General features: G+C 42.8%; 1 protein-coding gene across 1 annotated transcript in view; it reads left to right on the top strand.

Moving 5' to 3' along the window:
* Positions 1-19,666, top strand: part of PATJ (PATJ crumbs cell polarity complex component) — a 141,759-nt gene that overhangs the window by 80,153 nt on the left and 41,940 nt on the right. Inside the window, exons 30-32 of the mRNA XM_032192027.1 lie at positions 2,689-2,885; positions 10,387-10,478; positions 19,174-19,246. Coding sequence (XP_032047918.1) covers positions 2,689-2,885; positions 10,387-10,478; positions 19,174-19,246 — 362 coding nt within the window. The remainder of the gene's footprint in view (positions 1-2,688; positions 2,886-10,386; positions 10,479-19,173; positions 19,247-19,666) is intronic.

Raw genomic sequence — 19,666 nt, 5'->3', positions numbered from 1 at the left:
TGCCGCCTAGGGGAGCCCTGGTTTTAAGGGTAGGGCATAGGGCGGGCTCCTCTCGTCCCTCAGTGTGTGAACGCGCACATGGCTGCAGCTCCTGTGGCTGCACGCGCTGGTCGTGCCCTCCTGCCCCGCTGGAAGAGGTTTGCTTGCAGCATTGCCTTGGCTGTTCACATAATTGCGTCATAAATTAATGTGATGATTCAATGAAGGGCTTCGTACAGGCAGAGGTTTCCCTCTAAGTATGGATTGTCCAAACAAAAACACGTGGTGGGGCAACCCTTTTAAAAAAAATAAAATAAAAATGAGGCTGTGTTGCACCCTAGGAATGGCCCCACCTGCTGATTTTTGGAGGGCTAAAACTTCCTCTTCGTTTCAGCCCAAGCTGGAACAGGAACGCACGTGTACTGCTCAACAGCAGGCGCTTTTCCCACGTGAGAAGAGCAGCAGGAGGAAGCTTTGCAGAGCTCACAGACTTCCAGGTGCCGAGGTCGCTGTCTGCGGGTTGGGGCTGGAGCGAGGGGTCTGTGTGCGGTGCTACTGCACTGCTCCTGGCCTCAGGCTCATGTGGGGCAATTTCAGGGAGTTTTTCTGACAAACAAGAAGCATCTTTTGAAGCAGTCCCTCAAGATGTGCTGCTTCATCTGCACAGCGTTGAAGCGTGCATCTTCTCCTTTTCTCATCTTTTCTGATGCACTCTAACAGGTTCGGTTTGCTGTCAGCTTGTGCTAGGCAGAAAATGATGGTCTTCAAGCCTGGACTTCATTTAATGGGAAAAAAAAAGAACATTAAAACCCTGGTGCTGTATGAAACGTGCACAGCTGTGGTGCTGCTGGCGCCTGCCCTACCTCCAGGAGCAGCACTTCCAGGACCTTCCCCGCTTGCTGCTTTTTGGCAGGAGGCGTCCCGCATACCAAGCAGAAAAATCACACTTCCCAAATTCAAGTAGCAAATCACACCGCTAATTACTTTTTGACCCCATTAGTTAGGAAATATATTACAGGGCCGCGCAGCTACACGGGTTGCCATTTAATGCAGTTCTGTGAACTTTTGGCATGTAATTGATAGTAACGAGCAAGGTTTCTAATTTGTCATGATATCCTGAGTTTGTGCAGACCTCTGCAGGGCTTTACAAGCTCAGCTCTCCGGGGAAAGCGTCTAGCCCTTAATATAACCCTCCCAAGCTTTTAGGCTCAGGCTCCAGGCCACCAGGGGTTTGGGACAAGGCAGGGAAACGCCAGCCTGGAAATACAGCAAGGGGAAAGCTGGTTGCTGCCCTGACTGTGGGTTTTACCCTTGGGTGCCTCTGGGGCTGGAGATAGAGGCTGCTTGGGTGCCCCTGCCAAATCGTGAGGGGCTGCTGGGGCTGGGGAAGGACCTTGGAGAAGGGCCAGGGCTGGCGCTGTCACCCTGGCAGCCTGCATCTGCTTCGTCCAGTCCTTCCAGCCCTCTTTATTCACTTTTTGGTGCTTCCCTCTCACCTTCCCCAGCTCCTTTCCCCTTTTCTTTGTTGTCATGGAAACACACTACGGTGGTTTAAATCGTGCTATCGAAACACACTTCCCGTGGTGGAATGGTAATAGCTAATATTGATCTAGCTGCTGCTGACTCAGGGCTATGGCTGAGCATGTAATATCTCCTCTCGCTCTTCTTAATGCATAATGCAGCAGTTTCCTTCACCTTGGGCTCTGCGCTGAAGGTGATACCCAGGCCCAGCAATGCCCTGCGATCTGCTGTTTTAAGATGTGGCCCAGCTGTGGTGGTGGGTGCAGCTGGTGTTACAGAGCTGGCTGCAAAAACCACAGAGGACAAACAGAGAGCAAAAAATACCCTTGCTGCATTTGACCCTTGTAAGCCAGAGTTACAGATGTCCACATGCCGGCGGTGAAAAGACAGTCAGATTAAACTGTCAGTGTGCTCTGTTCCACTGATGTGCAGTGTGCTCCAAATAACTTTGTGAGTATATTGCATTCTGTCACAGAAACGCTTGAAACGTAGATGAAAGACAAATAACGACCTTAATATCAAGTGAAGCTGCCTTTAAAGCCATAATCATTCACCTGCATTGTCACTGACATCTGCACAGCAGCACGTAAGGCTAAGTGGAGCATCATAACTGTATTCCTGAAGCACCAGAAAGAAGCAAAATAAAAGATTTTATCTCGAGATGTGGATTTGCAGTATGTTTGTAATGTAGGCTTTTCCATTTCCTACAACAGGTAGTTAACCAGCTCCAACTTTATGAAGGTTTTTGTAAGGTGAGATTGGGGTACCTCTAGAATTCCCTTGTTTACCCTCTTTTCAAAACATTTCTGTTTTAGAAACAGTCTATTTAATACATAATTAAAATAATGCCGTTCTCACGCGGACACAATTTGCAGCTGATACTGCATTTTGATCCTTTAGTGCTACAGGGACAACCGGATGGCTTCCTGCTGTCCAGGGATGCCCAGGGTAAAGATGCATCACTGAGAGCAGTGTCCTGTCTCTTTTTGTGGCCTTAGCTGTTTGGAAAGCGAGTGGAGGGAATGCAGGGGTTAGGTACAACACGTCACCTTGGATTCTCTGCTGCAATTACCTCTGTTAATAAAGTCTAGATTCTGTGAATTCGTCTATCTCTAGCATCTTTGTGTGTCTGTGAGCATCTGCACGTAGATTATCTTGTATCACAACTCATTTTATGTTTCTTTGTAGAAAAAATCAGGCAAAGATATGCAGATCTACCGGGAGAGTTGCACATTATTGAGCTTGAGAAAGACAAAAATGGGCTTGGACTGAGCCTTGCTGGCAACAAGGACCGATCTCGTATGAGCATCTTTGTGGTTGGGATCAATCCAGACGGACCTGCGGGACGAGATGGGAGGATGCATATTGGCGATGAGCTTCTAGAGGTGAGTGTCTTCCCTAACTACTAAATAAGGATCATATGGAGAGAGGGAGAGGCATATGTGAGGCCATCAACTGAACCTTAAATAAAGCCTTCAAGTGGAATTGGGTGACTGAGGCAAGGAACTGCACTGATTTATGCCAACTGAGAACTTGCCCTTTGGCAGGTAAATGTGTTTTCAGTGAAACAAAAATCATCGGCCTGTGAAAACTAATGTCTTGTCAGTGAGGTCTGCGCTCTCAGCATGTTCACAAGCTATGCTCAGGGAGGGACTGTTGAAAGGCAGGAAGGGAATAGTAAATCTGTCCTTGTAGCCTGTATGTGGTTTTGCAGGGAAATTCACACCTTACATTAAGAAAGAAAAAAAGCTAAACCCCCTCAAAGTTACCATATGTGTTTTTACAGATGATAGGGATATCCCCCATCCTGAAAATAAAAGCTCATGCTGTAATCTGTTTTGATTTGTTGTAACTTAAAATACTTATTTTCTTTAGTCGTGTCTGGCACAAATTCGCCGACAAGGGAAAAGAGCTCATCAGCAAGCAGAGTATTTTGTCTTCTCTTTTTCTGCTTTCTCCTTGCTTCACCTTCGGATAGCAAACACACATTTCCTGCACTTCATCTGATTTTTGGCTGCTGCCAAATGCCACTTTTCTGCAGTACCTGCAGCGGTTCCCCATGTCATGATTGCTTCAGCAGTTTAAAAAATCAGCCGTCCCTGGGGATCTTTCCTTTAGAAAGAAGCTTTCACAGAAGAGCAGGAATACAGCGACCTACCGCTCTCCATGGGTGGTGATTTTTGATCTTTCAGCAACTCGCTGTGGCATCAGAGAACCAACTATTTTCTCATGTTTCTTGACTTGAGAAAAAGCAATTTGACTGCCTGGGGATACCTTGGGAGTACTCAGAATTTTCTAAGCATTTGTCATTGTCTAACAGTTCTATAATTACAGGTTTTCAATGCACGTGGTACAAGAAAGGTTTGTTTTTGCTAGAATAACAGCACCATCTGAAGCTTATTATTTTCTTCTTAAGTGTGATAAATGGTATGAAGGTCTATACCTTGCTGAAGTCGTGTAGGTAAATGACTTTTTCCTTCAAATTTGTTTCCTTTCCCTGGCACCAGATTCTAATGGTAGAAAAAAAAAAGATAAATTGTTGAGTATTGGCATATACCAGTTGAAAGGATCTGTGGGACTGTTTTTCTGTATGTCATAGGCCAGGTAGTTAAAGAGAAACTTGAAAGGACCTTTTGTATTGGTACGCTTCCCTACAAAGAGGGATTCACAGAGGTTTTCTTGTATCTCATGAGTAATTCCTTGTGGTGATTGTTTGATCTAACGCTAAACGTTGCTGTACGTGAAGCATCTGTGATTAATCACAGGTATCTCAAGGCTTGGGGTTTACATGCATGCGCTGTGTTATGAGCAGCAGTTTCAAAAATGTTGCGTTGCCCGAATTCCTCCCCCTGTCAAGTCGGAGATAAAGTGGTTTTTCCTTCAGTGGAAGAGAAGTGATGTTTGTTATCTCAAAAACGCAATATTTCAAATAAACTGCAGTTCAAAGGGCCTTCAGTAACTACCTCTTGTGTTTACCTTTGCAGTCAAATTAAAGGTGTGTCACGAGCGGGCAGAGGTGTGAGTGCTTCTGAAAGGATGTGGTGATCTCATGCCGGTCCCCAGTGAGCTTGTATCCCGTGTCAAAACATCCTGCATTACAAAGGAGCGGGCTGTGTATTAGTCATGTACAGATGTCTTATGTTCACACCAGCGGTCAATTATTCAGAGCTCTGTTTTTTGCCTTTTGAAAGCATTTCGGTGTTGGATGTGAGCAGCACTGAGATGGAACTAATGGGCATGTACGCTGGCAGGTTTGTTCAGTAAGCAGGAGGTTCAGTATCCATTTCAGTAACCATCAGGAATCCCCGTGTCTGAGAAATATGCAGGTCATGGAGGTAGGAATATGACTTCGTGTTTCTTCCCTGCCAGTCGTGTAGGGGTCGGGGCAGTCGGCTGGCTTCACTTCCAGAGGCAGTTAGAGCATCAAAGGCTGCTGGAGGAGCACTAACAGCAAACTTAAAGCGTTCAGGAAGTGACAGGGTCCAGATTGTTTGTTTTTTGTTTTTCTGCTTAAAGACTTAAAATTGGACTGTTAGTACAAAAGCGCTTGTCTTCCATGGAACCCTCACCTCATTCATGGCCCTGGACAGTCTGGTACTGAGGAAGGAGCCTCTGGTCCTTTGGATGGTGCTGCCCTGCAGGTAAGGTTTCCATCACTCTGCCTGCAGGCTAAGCTGCTGCTCATTGCCCACTAATAAAAAAAACTTGAAGCCATTATCCTCGGTGTTCTCATCAGTTTGTCAGCAGATAGACCACCCTCAATTCTCTTCTCACTGAAAGTTTTAAATGTGTTTGCATCTGCAACTTTGCTCATCAGTTTTGAATATGTGAACATATCAGCAAGGGAAGGATCCACATCTTAAAAAAGCATCTAGAGTGACTCCTGTTGGCCAGTGTTGCTCCGTGAAAGCAGCAGACGCTGTTGCAGCACGTGCAGGTTATTCCTCTCGGCTGCTGGGGGAAGGTTAACAGGTACCTGTATGGATCTTATCTATTTTTTTTCTTTGAACTGGAGTTTGACTGAACTTAGCTGAAGGTTATGGGATGGTGCCAAACCGCCTCTGCTCCTTATTCATGAAATCCTCTGTCACTGAACTAAAGAAATATTATCTCACTTTTAGCTTCTGCAAACAAGCCTAGTCTTTTAGGGGCATGATCCTGACTCATTTTCAAAGTCAGTCTGGCCTATATATTGGGTGAAATGCAGGTCAAAATAATAATAATAAAAAAAAAGGCACATGATCTCCCTTTTTTATTTTTTAATAAGTCTTCAGTGATGTATTTTGGATGGATGAGTGGCTGGAGAGAGCAGCCATTGGAAGGAGAAGGTCCTTTCATCTTGCTCTCATACCCTTCATGGAGGAAAAGTATTTGGGGCAGAATTTGGTCCCTGCACAGAAGGATGTATTTTTACCATGGCACAAGCTCTGCTTTTCTGTTCTGTTTCCAAGTAAAGAAGCCATCTGTGGTGTTCCTGCCTGGCAGTCATGCTGTTCTAGTGCAGGTGTCTGCACTGCTTCGTGTCTTATTACTCCAGGCTCCGTCCTGCCGCTGACAGTGCCCAGCATGGCCCGGGGCACGGCCCCGTGGTGCTGGACCCGTGCTGCTCCTGAGCACTGCATGGCTCTGTCCTTCTGGTACGTTTTGTGCACACTGACTAATCCCCCTATTATTATTATTATTGTTTTTGCTCCGTAAGGGAGCCGACTGGTCTATTAACGGAGTGAGCTGTTCAGAGCCCTGCTGGGCTGAGTTACCCACGCTGGGATCTTCTGCCGGCTGTCCCTGCTTCTCGCTGGAAGATAGAAAGGAGCTGCTCTTCTGTTTTGTTATTTTTTTTTGCACAAGGAGGCCACATCACTTCTTGAAGGATTGAAAGAGCCTTCACAGTCCAGCAGCAGCGTGCGAGTTCCCCGACGTCCCTCCCGGGCAGCGAGAGGCAGTTCGTGCTCCTGCTTTTTGTCGTACCCCAGTGCTGGGGCCCTTCGTGCTAAACGTGGCTTTACTGGGATTTTGTTTGAGACTCTTAGGGAAATAGAAGTGATGCTATAATAACATACCAGATAAGTCAGTATTCTGCCCAAGTAAATGAACGGCTCAGCCAAAATCACGTCACGTCTGTCTTAAAATTGGGGGAATTAGTGCTTTGCGCTCGGTTCTTGTTGGGGCATTATTGTTTTTGTCCTCTTCCAAGATTATGACTCTGGATTAGGCAAGTAGCATTATCCCTCCAGCACAACAATGACTAGAAAGAAGGGTTTCCACGTGAAAAAAAATCATCTTAAATGATTAATCCCAGTAGTGATAATTGTTTTTTAATTCCTACTTTCAGCACAATGCTCATTTTTCATGTACTTAGTATAAAGCTTAGCAATTAAGGTTAGACAGCAGGAGGCTGTCCTTACACCATCGTTCTGTCCATCCAGCTGAGGCAATGTTTGAGCCTGTGCTGGGTGAGAAATCTGGGCAGGAAAGAAGAATTTGCATTCAAATTAATTATTTTATTTTTCTTCTGTTTTCCTGTGTCTTATTACTTTGGGTTTTGGTGCTTTTTGTGGGTTTTCAGTTTATGCAATTTGATCAAAAACTTCTGGAAACATTTCCTGTTGTTTCAGAGATTCTGATTAAATCTCAAAATGTTACAGTTCCTGTGATTAGAAGACAACTTATGCGTTGTTACAAAAAATAGTTGTAGAAAGCTGTGTCACTCCTTTGAGGTACCATCTGACTTAATTTTCATAAAAATCAGATGATGCTAATTTTATGGATTTCCATTATTGCCCCATTGTTTAAAAAATAAAAAGTTTATTTTGGAAATTATCCAAATTTAACATTTTTCTTCTGCAAATTAAAGTTTGAGAAACAAACAATCCTTTTTAATGTTTTTCTCTTAATGAAATCTCAATTCCTAAATTGACTTTGTACTTTCTGGTGTTTTAGTGTGTGTAAAACTGTGAAACAAAACTTTTGTATGTGAAGGCAACAATAAGTTTGGCATTGTGGGATAAAATTTGCAATAAGGCAGTGTTGAGTTGTATCAAGTATCCAACTTAAGTGTGCTGACCTGGCCTCACACCTCACTTTTATCTTTCTCTTTGCTCTCTTGTCTTTCTGAGATGTTTTACAAAGAGGCACTCAAAGAAGAGTTGAGGCTGGCATAGGTCCTTTTGTTTCTTTTGTTTGGTCAAAGCTTTGTTTTGCTTTTCCAATCTTTAACGAGAGAAGTAAAGTCCAGATTTATAGGTTTTGACTCCTGGAGTACTATGGGGTTAATGTGACATATTCCTTTATTTAATCTGAAAGATTTCGAATGGCATTGCTTACGAAATCCTAAATGTTCTTTGTTGGTTTATATAAGTAGGCTTTCGTGCTTTGCTCATCACTGTGGTATCTGAAGCCAAAGTAACATTAATTTACTTTGCAAAAGAAAGTAACCTTTTTTAAAAAAAAATAATAATAATAATAATACTGGCTGTAATAACTATGTGGGACAGTCCAAAATTGTGGAGATATATTACTTTGATTACCCATTCATTTTGGTATAATTAAATAATTATAACTTACAGACCTAGCTCAGAGTTAATTAAATTTTGGACTATTTGATACATCTACCGAAGAGGATTAATTTAGCCAGAGCAAAGACTATAAATTTTCATCTAAGTCTGCTGTTTAGAAAAATTGATGGTAATTTAACTAAATCCAAACAATTTGTAAGGCATCCACTACTCCCAGTGAACAAGTTATTTTTGAACCTAGCGGAATTAAGTCAACAAACATACTGAAAGTTGGAAGTCCGGCCTGAAGCAGAATGCGAGCAGGTATTCAGTTTTGGCACCAGATGGTAAAGTTGCCCTTGATCAGAGAATCACAGAATCATTAAGGTTGGAAGAGACCTCCAAGATCATCTGCTCCAACACCCCCCTACCACCAATGTCACCACCAAACCCTGTCCCCAAGCACCACGTCCAACCTCTCCTTGAACACCCCCAGGGACAGTGACGCCACCACCTCCCTGGGCAACCCATCCCAATGCCTGGCTGCTCTTTCTGAGCAGAAATGTCTCCTCATTTCCAACCTGAACCTCCCATGACACAACTTGAGGCTATTCCCTCTAGTCCTATCACTAGTTATCTGCGCGAAGAGGCCGACCCCCAGCTCCCCACACCTTCCTTTCAGGCAGTTGTAGAGAGCGCTAAGCTCTCCCCCGAGCCTCCTGTTCTCCAGACTGAACAACCCCAGTTTTTCTCTTGTGCTCGTGTTGCCTATTCAACTGATGACCGTGCCAGTTGGTTTTGACCCACTGAGAACTAGAAGGGAGCATCAGCAACCTGCCACTGCAGCCAAACTGTGTGTGTGACACCAGGCTGTAAGGCTTGGGCCAGTTGTTACTTCTTCAGATGAAAAAAATCTTCTCTGAACACAAACCCTAAATCCAATACAAACATTTTCAGCAAGGCGAAGTCCAGGAATCACTGGTAGGTTGTTCCTGGGCTCGATTATCTGTATTGGTTTAAACAGAGCTGTTGTATCAACTGTGAGTGCACATATTATGCTGTAAAGGATGAGTGGGGAAAAAACTTGTAGGGTCTAAATGAAGCTGGCTGCTCCCTTTGGAAGGTCGTGTGAGCAGTCCTGTCCCAGAGAGCTGCATTAGTAGAACCAAGATGCTCTGAGGGAGGGTTTTGACACGTTAAACGGCAGGCTGTTGTGCAGCCTGGGGGCATCTGATGCTCGCTTAGATGCCAGGACACTGCATGAGCTGAACTGTGAACCTCAACTAACATCTCAGCTCCAAATGCCATTCCTTTTGATTTCTTTTTATTCAAAGTTTGATTTTGCCTTGGGTTTGGTAGCAAACACCAGAGCAAGCAGAGGTGTTCATGGGTGCAGGTAAATAATTGCTCTTCCACAGATCATTGTTTTCTTGATGTTTATTCCAGTGGGAATAGTCAACGCTGAAGACAAACCTCGTAGTCCTGCTCCCTGCTGTCATGGGAGGATGCATGCTTTCCTTCACCACCTTTCTGGGTGTCTGGTTCAGAGTTTTAAACTCTTCAAGTCTAAGAGTTTTAAACCTAAAAATCATCAGGGTGTGGCTAATAGACTACTCAAAGGTTTTGTCAGTCTCCTTGACATAATCTTCTTTTTGCCATGGTACTCAGCACAGCTTCCCCTTTAAATTGTTGTGGTATGCCTGGCTGCCTTACGTACTGCGTGTGATCGTCGTGGTTGTAGCTTGTGCAAGCCTAAGCTGAAAAGTGAGCGTCCTCTTGGGGTACCTCTGAGGCAGGGGCAGTAAAAGGGGTGCTGAAGCCCAGAATATTGCAGCCACTGAGGTGCAGCAGGGTGTTAAACAACAGACCTGCCTGTGAAATGCTTTCTATTTTACCCTGCAGGTTATTTTTGTGATAGGTTACTGAGTGTGCTTTTGGTTGGCTTAAGAGTAGGTACTCTATTGATCTCAGAGGTCCTGTTGTGCTTGTTAAGGTCCCACTCACTGAGCGTGCACTGGGAGGCATCAGGCATCGTATTTTCCTTTAACTGAGAAAGGATTTCTGGTACCTACAGACAGAAAATTCCTGGAGCATGTACTGAGCCGTGCTGTTTCCCTCTGAAAACTACGGGATTGTCTTGTACTCAGAAAACATGTCCAAAGTAGTACCTGGTGTTTCTTGCCGTGATTAATTGTTCGAAGCTTCACAGGCAAAGTAATGCGGTATGTCCTGACATTGCCTTCTCTGTCTCATCTCCTTTGCTGTTGATTTTATTTCCTTCAGAGGAATGGAGGAGTCAGCACAATATGGAAGTCTTGGTGGTGTGAATTACAACAAAGCATACATAATTTTGAACTTCATTTACATGAAAATCTCTTTTTTTTTTTAACAGATAAACAATCAGATATTGTATGGAAGAAGTCATCAGAATGCTTCTGCAATAATTAAGACCGCCCCTTCAAAGGTCAAGTTAGTTTTCATACGGTAAGAACAGTTCTCATCAAAACATTTGTTCATAATTTTGCCTATTCTGTTACATATTTACATCTGTAATTTACACATTTAGCCTGTTCTGAAAATGACGGACTCACTCAGTTCTTTGTGGAGTGATATAATCCTTTTCCTTGACTGTTCATCTCAGGACTGCTCAAGAGTTCTTCTTAATGTTTATACACACACACACACGCATATACATAAAAATTCATTTGCTTATTTTGGGGTTACTGCTGAAGGCTTGAGATGACCCTGACTGATAAGGCCTTTCCCCTTCCAGCTTATTACATGTGGGCATCTTTTCTTTTACTCCACGTATGAAAATTTTTAATGATACCTCAATTCATTCACTGTAGTTCAGGAGACGTTACTGTTATGACCCTTGACACGGCGTTGGGAAGAATCTGCCCCTTTCCCAGATTTCGTATTTCCACTAATAAGTTGGAACTTCATAGGTGCCACTGTTCCTGCTGTGACTTCCGTTGGCACTTACAACCATGCCAATTTATTAATGTGGTCTTCTGACCAGCATATACATCATGCCTGATATTGTTTTATATTCTTTGCTCATACTCAGCTTACCTGTGAACAATCTAATAATCTGTGGGTGAATGCATATAAATGTGTACATTTACTCGCATGGCTCTGTCTGGTACAGCACACACAGAAATGATGGAAGAGCAGCATTAGCTCCGTGAAGAATGAGTTGCTATACTTGGCAGCACATAGGATCTGGGGGAGATTAATGGTCTTGCCTGCAGCTCCCGTGTTACTTTTCCCAGCTATTGAAAATTAAATGTCATGTACGACAACTCACTCACCATTACTTAATTGCATGTGGAAAATGTGCCTGGTATGGAGGCTGTGGAGGCAGAAGCAGAATGTATGAAACCAAAACCCAGGGCTCAATTTAGTGCTGCCAGGCAGCACTGAGAGCACGGGCTTCTGGCGATCCTGCCCTGCTGCCCCGAGCACCACAGCTGGCTGCTGAGAACCAGACTCCACGGGGCTGTAACAGTGTGTGCTTGTTAGCTCGAGTCTCCATGGGTATGGAAAGGAATAAAAGCCGTGTGAGTTCTTACCTGTATTTCCCATTTTTCAGGTTATTTATGTAGCAGTGGATTTCAAGGCAAAAAGTTGTCATGATGATCATAATGAGTAGATACTGAAAATACCATTGGATGATTCTCGGCGCTCCCTTTAGGGCTTAAAATCAAAAAGTCTGCTTTATATGCTGATGTTGAGGTTACGAGCTTGTCTTTGCACTTCCAAAGAGAACACATCTCACCCCTGTGCTCTCTGCCGTGCATTGGAGTGCGCTGACAACTGACACGTCTGTTCACTTGATCCAAGCAGCCGTTCAAACCGCAAAGAAAACAAATTCTCCCACCGAGAGAATGTTATCAGCAGCTAGGCCACTGTCTGTAGTGCTGGGAAAAAACAAGTGTTGCTTTCTTTCCGTTTTTTTTGTTTTTGAGATCAACTGCTTTTAGTAAGAGGGGTGTTTCAAAGTGTTACCAAAGCCAGATTAGGATGTTTCTTAAAGGAGAAATTAGAGTAATTTTCCTGTGCAAAATATATTCCATGAGCCCATTCTTCCAGTTCCTACTCTTTAGACATCAAAATCAGTGGATGTGATTGAATGCATGAACCAAAAGGCTGTGCCATGCCCAGAAGTCTTGTGCACAACGCAGTTTAGAAGAAGTTTTTGCTTGCTTTATCAGTTATTTTAAAACTATAATATAAGATGGAGTTACTGAAATGCCACTGCTTCATGCACTGTGGTGCCAGCTCTACTAAATATGAAGAGTTACGGGCATCATGAATCTCCATCCATCTCTTGTGCAATAGCTTTTCCAGCCAAGAACAGAGTGTAGCAGACTGAGAGCTCTCCTGGTATGTTTGCTGCTTGCCTGATCTCACACAGTGCCTCTCGGCTCTCCAACGTAGAAGGAGCAGGGTGCTGTTAACATCTGCTATGCCCTGAAGAAGCAGAGGAGCCAGTTACAACAGAAATACCTCCCTCCTCCTGAGCACCGTTACTGATGCAACCTCCTTGTGCAGGCAGAAGGCTGAGAGCATGTCCTGGAGCATGTGGGAAGGAGAGGACACAACTCCCCCTAGCAAAATAAGGGACACTGCAGGAGGTAATAGGGAATTGGTCTTCATAAGGATGTTCATGTTTTGATTTCAACAGCAAAAGGCCTGAGTTGGTTACGGTTTTCCAGAAACTCATTATTTTACAGCCTAAAAAGTTCCTCTGTGCTTGACTGAGTTGATCTAGGACAAAAAAGCAAAACTGGTGGGACTCTTGGACACTATTAAGTGTCCTCTTTGATATCCTGGGGCCTTGTTTTCTCAAATGAAGGATGCTCGGTGATAAGCATGCTGCTGCTTTGCTTTGAAGCAGGAAACTACATCAAGGTTTTCCTCTTCCTGGTGTTTTGGTTCACGTGCAGGGCAGGGGGATGTTTCCATAAAGTCTTTAATCAGTTACAAAAGAAGCCCAGGAATTCCTGGCCACAAGAAAGAGTTTCTGTGAGATGTGTAATATGGGTCATTAAGTAACTTGGTGTTTTGTGAATTTATTTTGGGGGGTGGAACAGAAAATAGGCGTCCTTCTCAGTCTGTTTTACTTTTTAGTAAAATCCTCACTGATTATCTGCACTATAAATATCTGCTCTTTTTTAATACCCTGGTAGTGTTACAATTTCATTCCCACACTTTCCTGAAATTTTTGCTGATGCGACAGTGCAATATACGCCGTGAGAATCACAGTCCCCTTGTATCTGAAGGTTTCTTGCTCTGCTTCGTGAGCATCTTTTCCTCGACTAAATTGACAATGATTATTTAAAAGAGTTGATCTTGGCTGGTTTCCAAAATATAGGTCTTAACACAGCACCATTTCCCAGTGCTCTCATTAATCACATAAGCTTGTAATAGCATCTAAAAGATTTGCAGTTGTAGTGTCACTTTTTTTTTTTTTTTTTTTTTTTTTTTGGTGCATCTTGCGCTTTGTGGCTTTCTACAGGAACAAATTTGAAACGTTTAACCTGCTTACATGGCTAAGCAGACAAACCAATCACCCAAGCACAGCATGGTCTCCATGAGACAAAATGGCTCAGTCCACGTGTTTCCTCTGACCAGTGCCCAGCATCGTTTTACCTGACCTCCTAGGCTTACAGATGCAACTTCCAAGCTACTATGGCTAATATGTGCTGTAATAATCTGACAAAGAGCTTTGTTTCTTGTAGGAATCTCTATGCCCTAGTTCCCAAAATAGAATGGATTTCGTCCATTGTATTTTTGGTTCATGCATTAAATGTTCATTCTTTTAAGATGCAAAATAAGACACTCGGGTTTTACATTTGTAGGAGAAAATCCAGTTTATATCAGAATGCTCTTATACAGGGAGAATTGTATGATTCAGCACATTCAATGTTTTGTCCATGCTCAATTAACTGCCTTTAATCTGTTTTGGTGCTCCACTGTTGGTATAATAAGCAGATCAAACATAGTTTGAAGGCTTGAATCCAAGTGAATGCTGCTGATTTCAAACCCTCGTCCTGTTGTGCTTAGTTCTTTGATTCATTCGGTATACCTTTTTTTTTCCTTAAAATAAAGTTGTTTTATGCTGCAATAAAACATGAAAAACGCTGTAAGAATACAGTACTGCAGGGTTTTGCCTATTTAAGTAGCATCTGTTGATGGTCCAGAGCCGTTTTCCCACACTGCAGGCATTTGTTCCGTGACCCTCGCTTTCTGATGATGGGATTGCAGCTTCTCAGGGAAGCCCACAAATCTATCAGCTTACCACTCCTTCCCTTTCTAGGGGTAATTGTGAAGACGAATCTCTTGCTGTTTACGGAATCTCCTGTTATTTATGATGACATGCAAGGGAGAGAGATCCCCGCTCGGTCTGAGGATTGGCAACGCGAGGGCAGTGACTGGGTTGGCCCATTCTCGGTGCTGTTTGACGCTCACCATCGCTGCACCTTTGGCACCAAATCTTTGCTCTTTTTTCAGAGCTCTGTAGGTACCATTGTGTACTGCACACCAGTCAGCCTGGGCATTTTCATGCTTTAGAAATAATTTTTGCTTTCTTTTTTTTTTTTTTTCTAGATAACATATTTGCTCGTATTTTAGTAATATAAATTTGTTTTTTAGCTGCTTTAATTGTTTAGGTTCCTCTGTTTGGGAAAACTCAAATAACCTGTGGGATGCCATGTGTGCAAGTTGGAACTTCCCTCTGGTTTTTCATAGCAGATGTGAACAAGTGCACAGTTGAGGAAGTTAAGTAGTTCGGTCTCCTTCAAATCTTTCATCACCTAACCTGCCATTAAAATAAGGAGTTATTCATTTAAAATAGCAAGTGTGCATTTGGATCTCACCTAGCTAAGAGTGAATGGAGAGGAAATGGAAAATAAGAGTGCTCTTCTTTCTAGTGGGAGAGATCTTTTCAAGGCGATGCACAATAGAAAGGTCTTGCCTTGACCTATCTGAAGGAAACACTCAGTGTGGCTTTTCAGCATTCAACTTGCCCGCAGCTCATCTTCTCCAAAGGAGTTTCTGGATGAAAACAAAGATGAGAAAATATGAGATCCTGGACGGATATCATTTTTCTTGGAACCAAGTCGAATGTGCACAATCCAGGTTTTCAATAACCTGCAGGAGTTCGTGCAGCCGGTGGGAGGCCTGAGGTTATGGGGCAAATAGCATTCACTCGCTTGCTCTCCAGATTTCTTCCAACTAAGGTGTCATGCAACTGCGTACAAGTTACTGATTTTTGCCCTGATCCTTGGAATTCTTTGTGCTCCTGAAGAGCATCCCCAACCCCCTACAGAGCTTTTTTGAAGTTTTAGTGTTGACAAACCCTGTAGTTGCCGGTGATTTGGTAAGAGGTTCATCTCCATTCGTTGAGATATCTAAAAGTCACCCGGACCTCTGTGATAAGTGAGCAGTTGTCAGGAGCCTCCAAGAGAGGAACTGAGTTCTTCCCAGCCTAAATGAGGTCATTCAGTGCTTGGATGAATTGCACTTCTGAGTGGGTCTGGGTTTGGAATAGTCCTGTTTTGTCACTGACTATGAAGGAAGTTTGGATGTGAGATGCTCAGCTTTAGACAGGTGATGAATGTCATTCAGCACACTCACCAAGTATTTCCTTGGTATTACATGGCAGAGAGCTGTACCATCACAAATCCGGGAGATGTATGAGTAGTCACAACGGAAAAGAGCAAACGTCCTCGAATGAAGGCAGGGAACCTGGATACAAAAATTGCAGATATGAGACATGGCTGAGCAAATAAAGAAACCTGAGTTTCAGCCTGTAGCTTCTGGTTGTCATCTTTAGAAAGATAACTGTCTGAAACGCTCCACAGACCGCTCCATCCATGTGTGACATTCCTCCGAAGTGCCAGAGACAGCTTCTGATAAGGGCAGCACAGCGCCAGCTTCCCTTCAGCTGTGTGGAATGAATCATCCCTTTAGGTTTATATTTGCATATTGATCTCTTTAGGTTTTTTATATGCCACGTGTTTATGGTAGTTAACCATTAGTCAATAATAACGTCATTTGTCTTTGCTTAAGCCCCAACATCTCCCCCTTCACTGGAGGTGCAGATGTTGGAGCAAAACTTCCCAAGTTCTGCTCGTCAGCCGGTGCAGAAGGACGGGGAGTGTCCAGGGGTCTATTTAGACTAGCAAGGAAGAAAAATGTAGTGAAATATGGCGATTTAATCAAATAAATCTGAAAGCGTATAAGCTTTGCTAAACTTTAAAGGGTCTTTGCCACTTATACATTGCTTTGATCTTGCTTCCCGTGACCTCTTGCAATGAGGACAACTTGTTTCGTCGACGCTGAGCGACGCTGGTGCAAGCAATCAGCACTTAACCTTCAACCAGATCCAATTTTGGTTTTCACTCAAACTCATCCGTAGAGGTTAGAAGCAATAAAAGTACTTGCGGGAGGAGTGAGGAACTCCTTTCCCGTTCGGTTTCTTTGTAGCTGATGAGATACAAACAGCTCCCTGGTACGCAGGCTCGGCAAGGAGGTGCCTTCCACAAACCCGGTGGCGCTGGAGCAAGAGCAGTGGCTTTTTATCCTTCCTGCAGAGAATGGAGGGAAGTGATGGAGCCTCCCTGCCCTATGGATTGTGTCGTGCATGTCTTTGACCCTGCGAGTACCAAGCTGTGTCTTAACTGCGAGGGGCTCAGCCAGGTTAACCTCGAGCGCTGGTAACTGAGGGCAGCTTTCTCGGAGGTGGTTCTGTAGCAGCTATTGGCAAATAAATTGGATGTTCATTTGCAGTTACTGTAATTTGAATATGATGTTCAGGCTTCTAAGCTGTCTGCTCCAGCATCAAAAGAAAATGATTGCTCCTTTTAGTTGTAAATAAATTCATGTTTTAGTTGAGGACACTTATGGAAGTGGAGAGCAGAAAGAGCAATTTATTATTAGATCTGACACTTTAAAATATGTTCCCTCTTTGATTCTGCTTTGAAGCATTCTCTTTTGAAGCAGCATTAAAGTATTCAAATATGTACGAGCCCTAGCAGGGGGAGATTACAAGTTGAGGCATTTCTTAACCTTGTTTTTATTATTATTATTATTGCTCTTTTTTCAAGAGAATAAGTGTAAGGCGTTTTGTTACTGCTTGGAATAAAATTGCCCATCCATTTAAAAATGCATAAAAATGTTATCCCATTGATGGGAGGAAAAAAACATCTTTTTGTGCTAAATAGAAACTGATTTGTATAATTAATTACCTCCCCCCCCCCCCCCTTGTAATGCAGTTCATGAAGCTTATGTCTTGCACTTTGGAATGGTATTTCTTATAAAGGTTTGTACACACCTTATTATTTCCAAGTTTACTCCTAATTGCAAGGTATGCAGCCTGCATTGGAAGCTACACAAGGGTTGTCTTTCACCCTGTTTGTGCTTCGTATAAAACACTGTCAGAAAAATTTCTATGGTCAAGCCAAAATTGCTAAGCTTCAGAGACACCTTAAGTTTGCTGATTTGTTCTTATAGGTTAGACCAGCAATGCAATTAAATTGGTATCTCATGAGAATAAGAGGAGAAAAAACAGCCTTGCCTAATGTGCTTTATGGGGCAAAGCAAACTTGAAAATTGTGAAATGATTATAAAATTCATGTTCTTGGTTCAGTGCATTCCTCAGATTTCTTTCTGTCTCGGCCCTCTGTGCATGTTTCTGTGTAACAGGGCACTCTGGTTCTGCTCATAGCTTCGAGCAGAGCCAGGCAGAGAGGCTGGGAGCAAGCACAAAAATGAGTGGCATAGAACCAATTCCTCGGGATTGTATGGCTGTTTGGTTGAAGATAAGTAAATGAATTCACCAACATTTGCCTGTAGGATTTGTCACGTCAAATGCCTGTGATTGAATTTCCCACACGCTGCTCAGCTGAGAGCTGTTGATTTATGGTGTTGTCTTTCCGCAATCAGGATGTACTGGCTTCAGGTATTTAACTCTTAAGAGATAAAATGAGACTTTTTTAAAAGGCATTTCTGTGAAGTGCTTTTAAGCATGTACTGGTCGAATATTTTATTCTAGAGGTTAGAGGGAAAAGTTGTGCTTGTGTTACAGTAACCTGGAAGGTAGGACCAGAAATCAAACCCTGGAGATGCGCTGCCTGGAAAGTCAGAACTCGAGATGAAAGGCATTGTATTAGCAGAGAGGCAGGATTACTGATTCCTTCTCTGTCCTGTTTTGGCAAGCAGCCTGTGTAGTGTTACTGAATCTTTGGCAAAATAGGGTTTGCATCATGCTCCTGACTTCTGTGTTCAGTGAGAGGTGTTCAACCCGAAGATAAAAAGGCATGCTAGAAAAGCTTCTGAAGCAAATTTTGGAGTCTTTTTTTTTTTATATGCCTCATACTAGCCTTTAAAAATATATATCACTGAAGTCATATTTTACTTGATTCAATTTTACAGAGGCCAAAGAAATGCAGAGCTAATTTCAAGAGCCAAATAATTTAAAAGGCATTTGAGGAAAAACATCAGCAAGACAGAATGCTCTATAATAAGAAAGGCTTTTGGAAGTTAGAGTAATCAAATGTGGACTTAAGAATGAGTTTTAAAGAGGACAGAATAAAAGATGCCATACATGATAAGCAACTTTGGAAAAATAATGCACATGTGCATAGAGGGAATCAGTGTTCATCTTTTTTTTTTTCTCTCCTACTTTTTCTAAAAATTCATTCAAGTTTTTACATTGAATTTTTTACAAAAGACCACTGCAAATATGGACAAAAAAAAAAAAAAAAAAAGCAATCTATTTCATCAAAAGCAGGTTTCATAGTTCAGCAATGTGAATGTTAGACAAGTCTAAATAAGCAGTTAACAAGTATTGACATTATTAGAAGCAGCTAACAAAGTATTAACACATCTGTTGATGTGTAGGGGCCATAAACTCCAACTGCAACCTCTGATAATCCACATTAAATTAGATTTCCAAAGGAGGTAATGTCAAGATCTCCCAGATGAAACTACCGCAGTCCCAGGAAGGGATGTAATCTGCTAGCAGAAAACACAAGCGAAGATGAAGTGCTTTCCTGAGCTCTGACTCCTGATAAGAAGCAATTCTTTTGCCAGTAATAATGTTTTCCTAACGGACAGAAGTTTGGTCATTGTGGTTAACTGTGTAATACATCATTTGTTTGTTTTGCAGAAATGAAGATGCCGTCAATCAGATGGCTGTTACTCCTTTCCCATTGCCTTCCAGCTCCCACTCTTCTATTGAGGTAAGGCTTGTGGGTTGTTGTTCCTTTGGTTTTGCTTTTAATTTGGGGTTGCTAAATTAGGCTGATTGTCATTAGCAGATCATTATAAATTCAAGCATCTTCTGTAATTAAACCCTGAATCATGAAATGCATTGGGTAGGAGTTTGACCTAATAGTTGTCACTTTCACTGTCACTTTTCTTTGTTCTCATCATCACTGGAAGGGCTGGCATGGCACTAATGACAGAGATTAAACAGGTTATTGCTGTACAGGAGGAGAAACAGTTTCTGCATGCAAACTTTGCTGTCTCCTATCCTGCTCCTTTTCCTTCAGGTTAGAGTAGTCATGGTCTTTTGCCTGGAATGTGGATATCCTCCTAGTGAAAATAAACATTTTTCAGAGAAAAGCTCACACCCTCTAAAGTTCACTTCCCCCAGAATA

The sequence above is a fragment of the Aythya fuligula genome, chromosome 8 (genome assembly GCF_009819795.1).
Source record: "Aythya fuligula isolate bAytFul2 chromosome 8, bAytFul2.pri, whole genome shotgun sequence".
NCBI classification, from domain to species: domain Eukaryota; kingdom Metazoa; phylum Chordata; class Aves; order Anseriformes; family Anatidae; genus Aythya; species Aythya fuligula.
The sequence above is the reverse complement of the archived record's forward strand: the minus strand, read 5'-3'. Positions and strand labels throughout refer to the sequence as shown.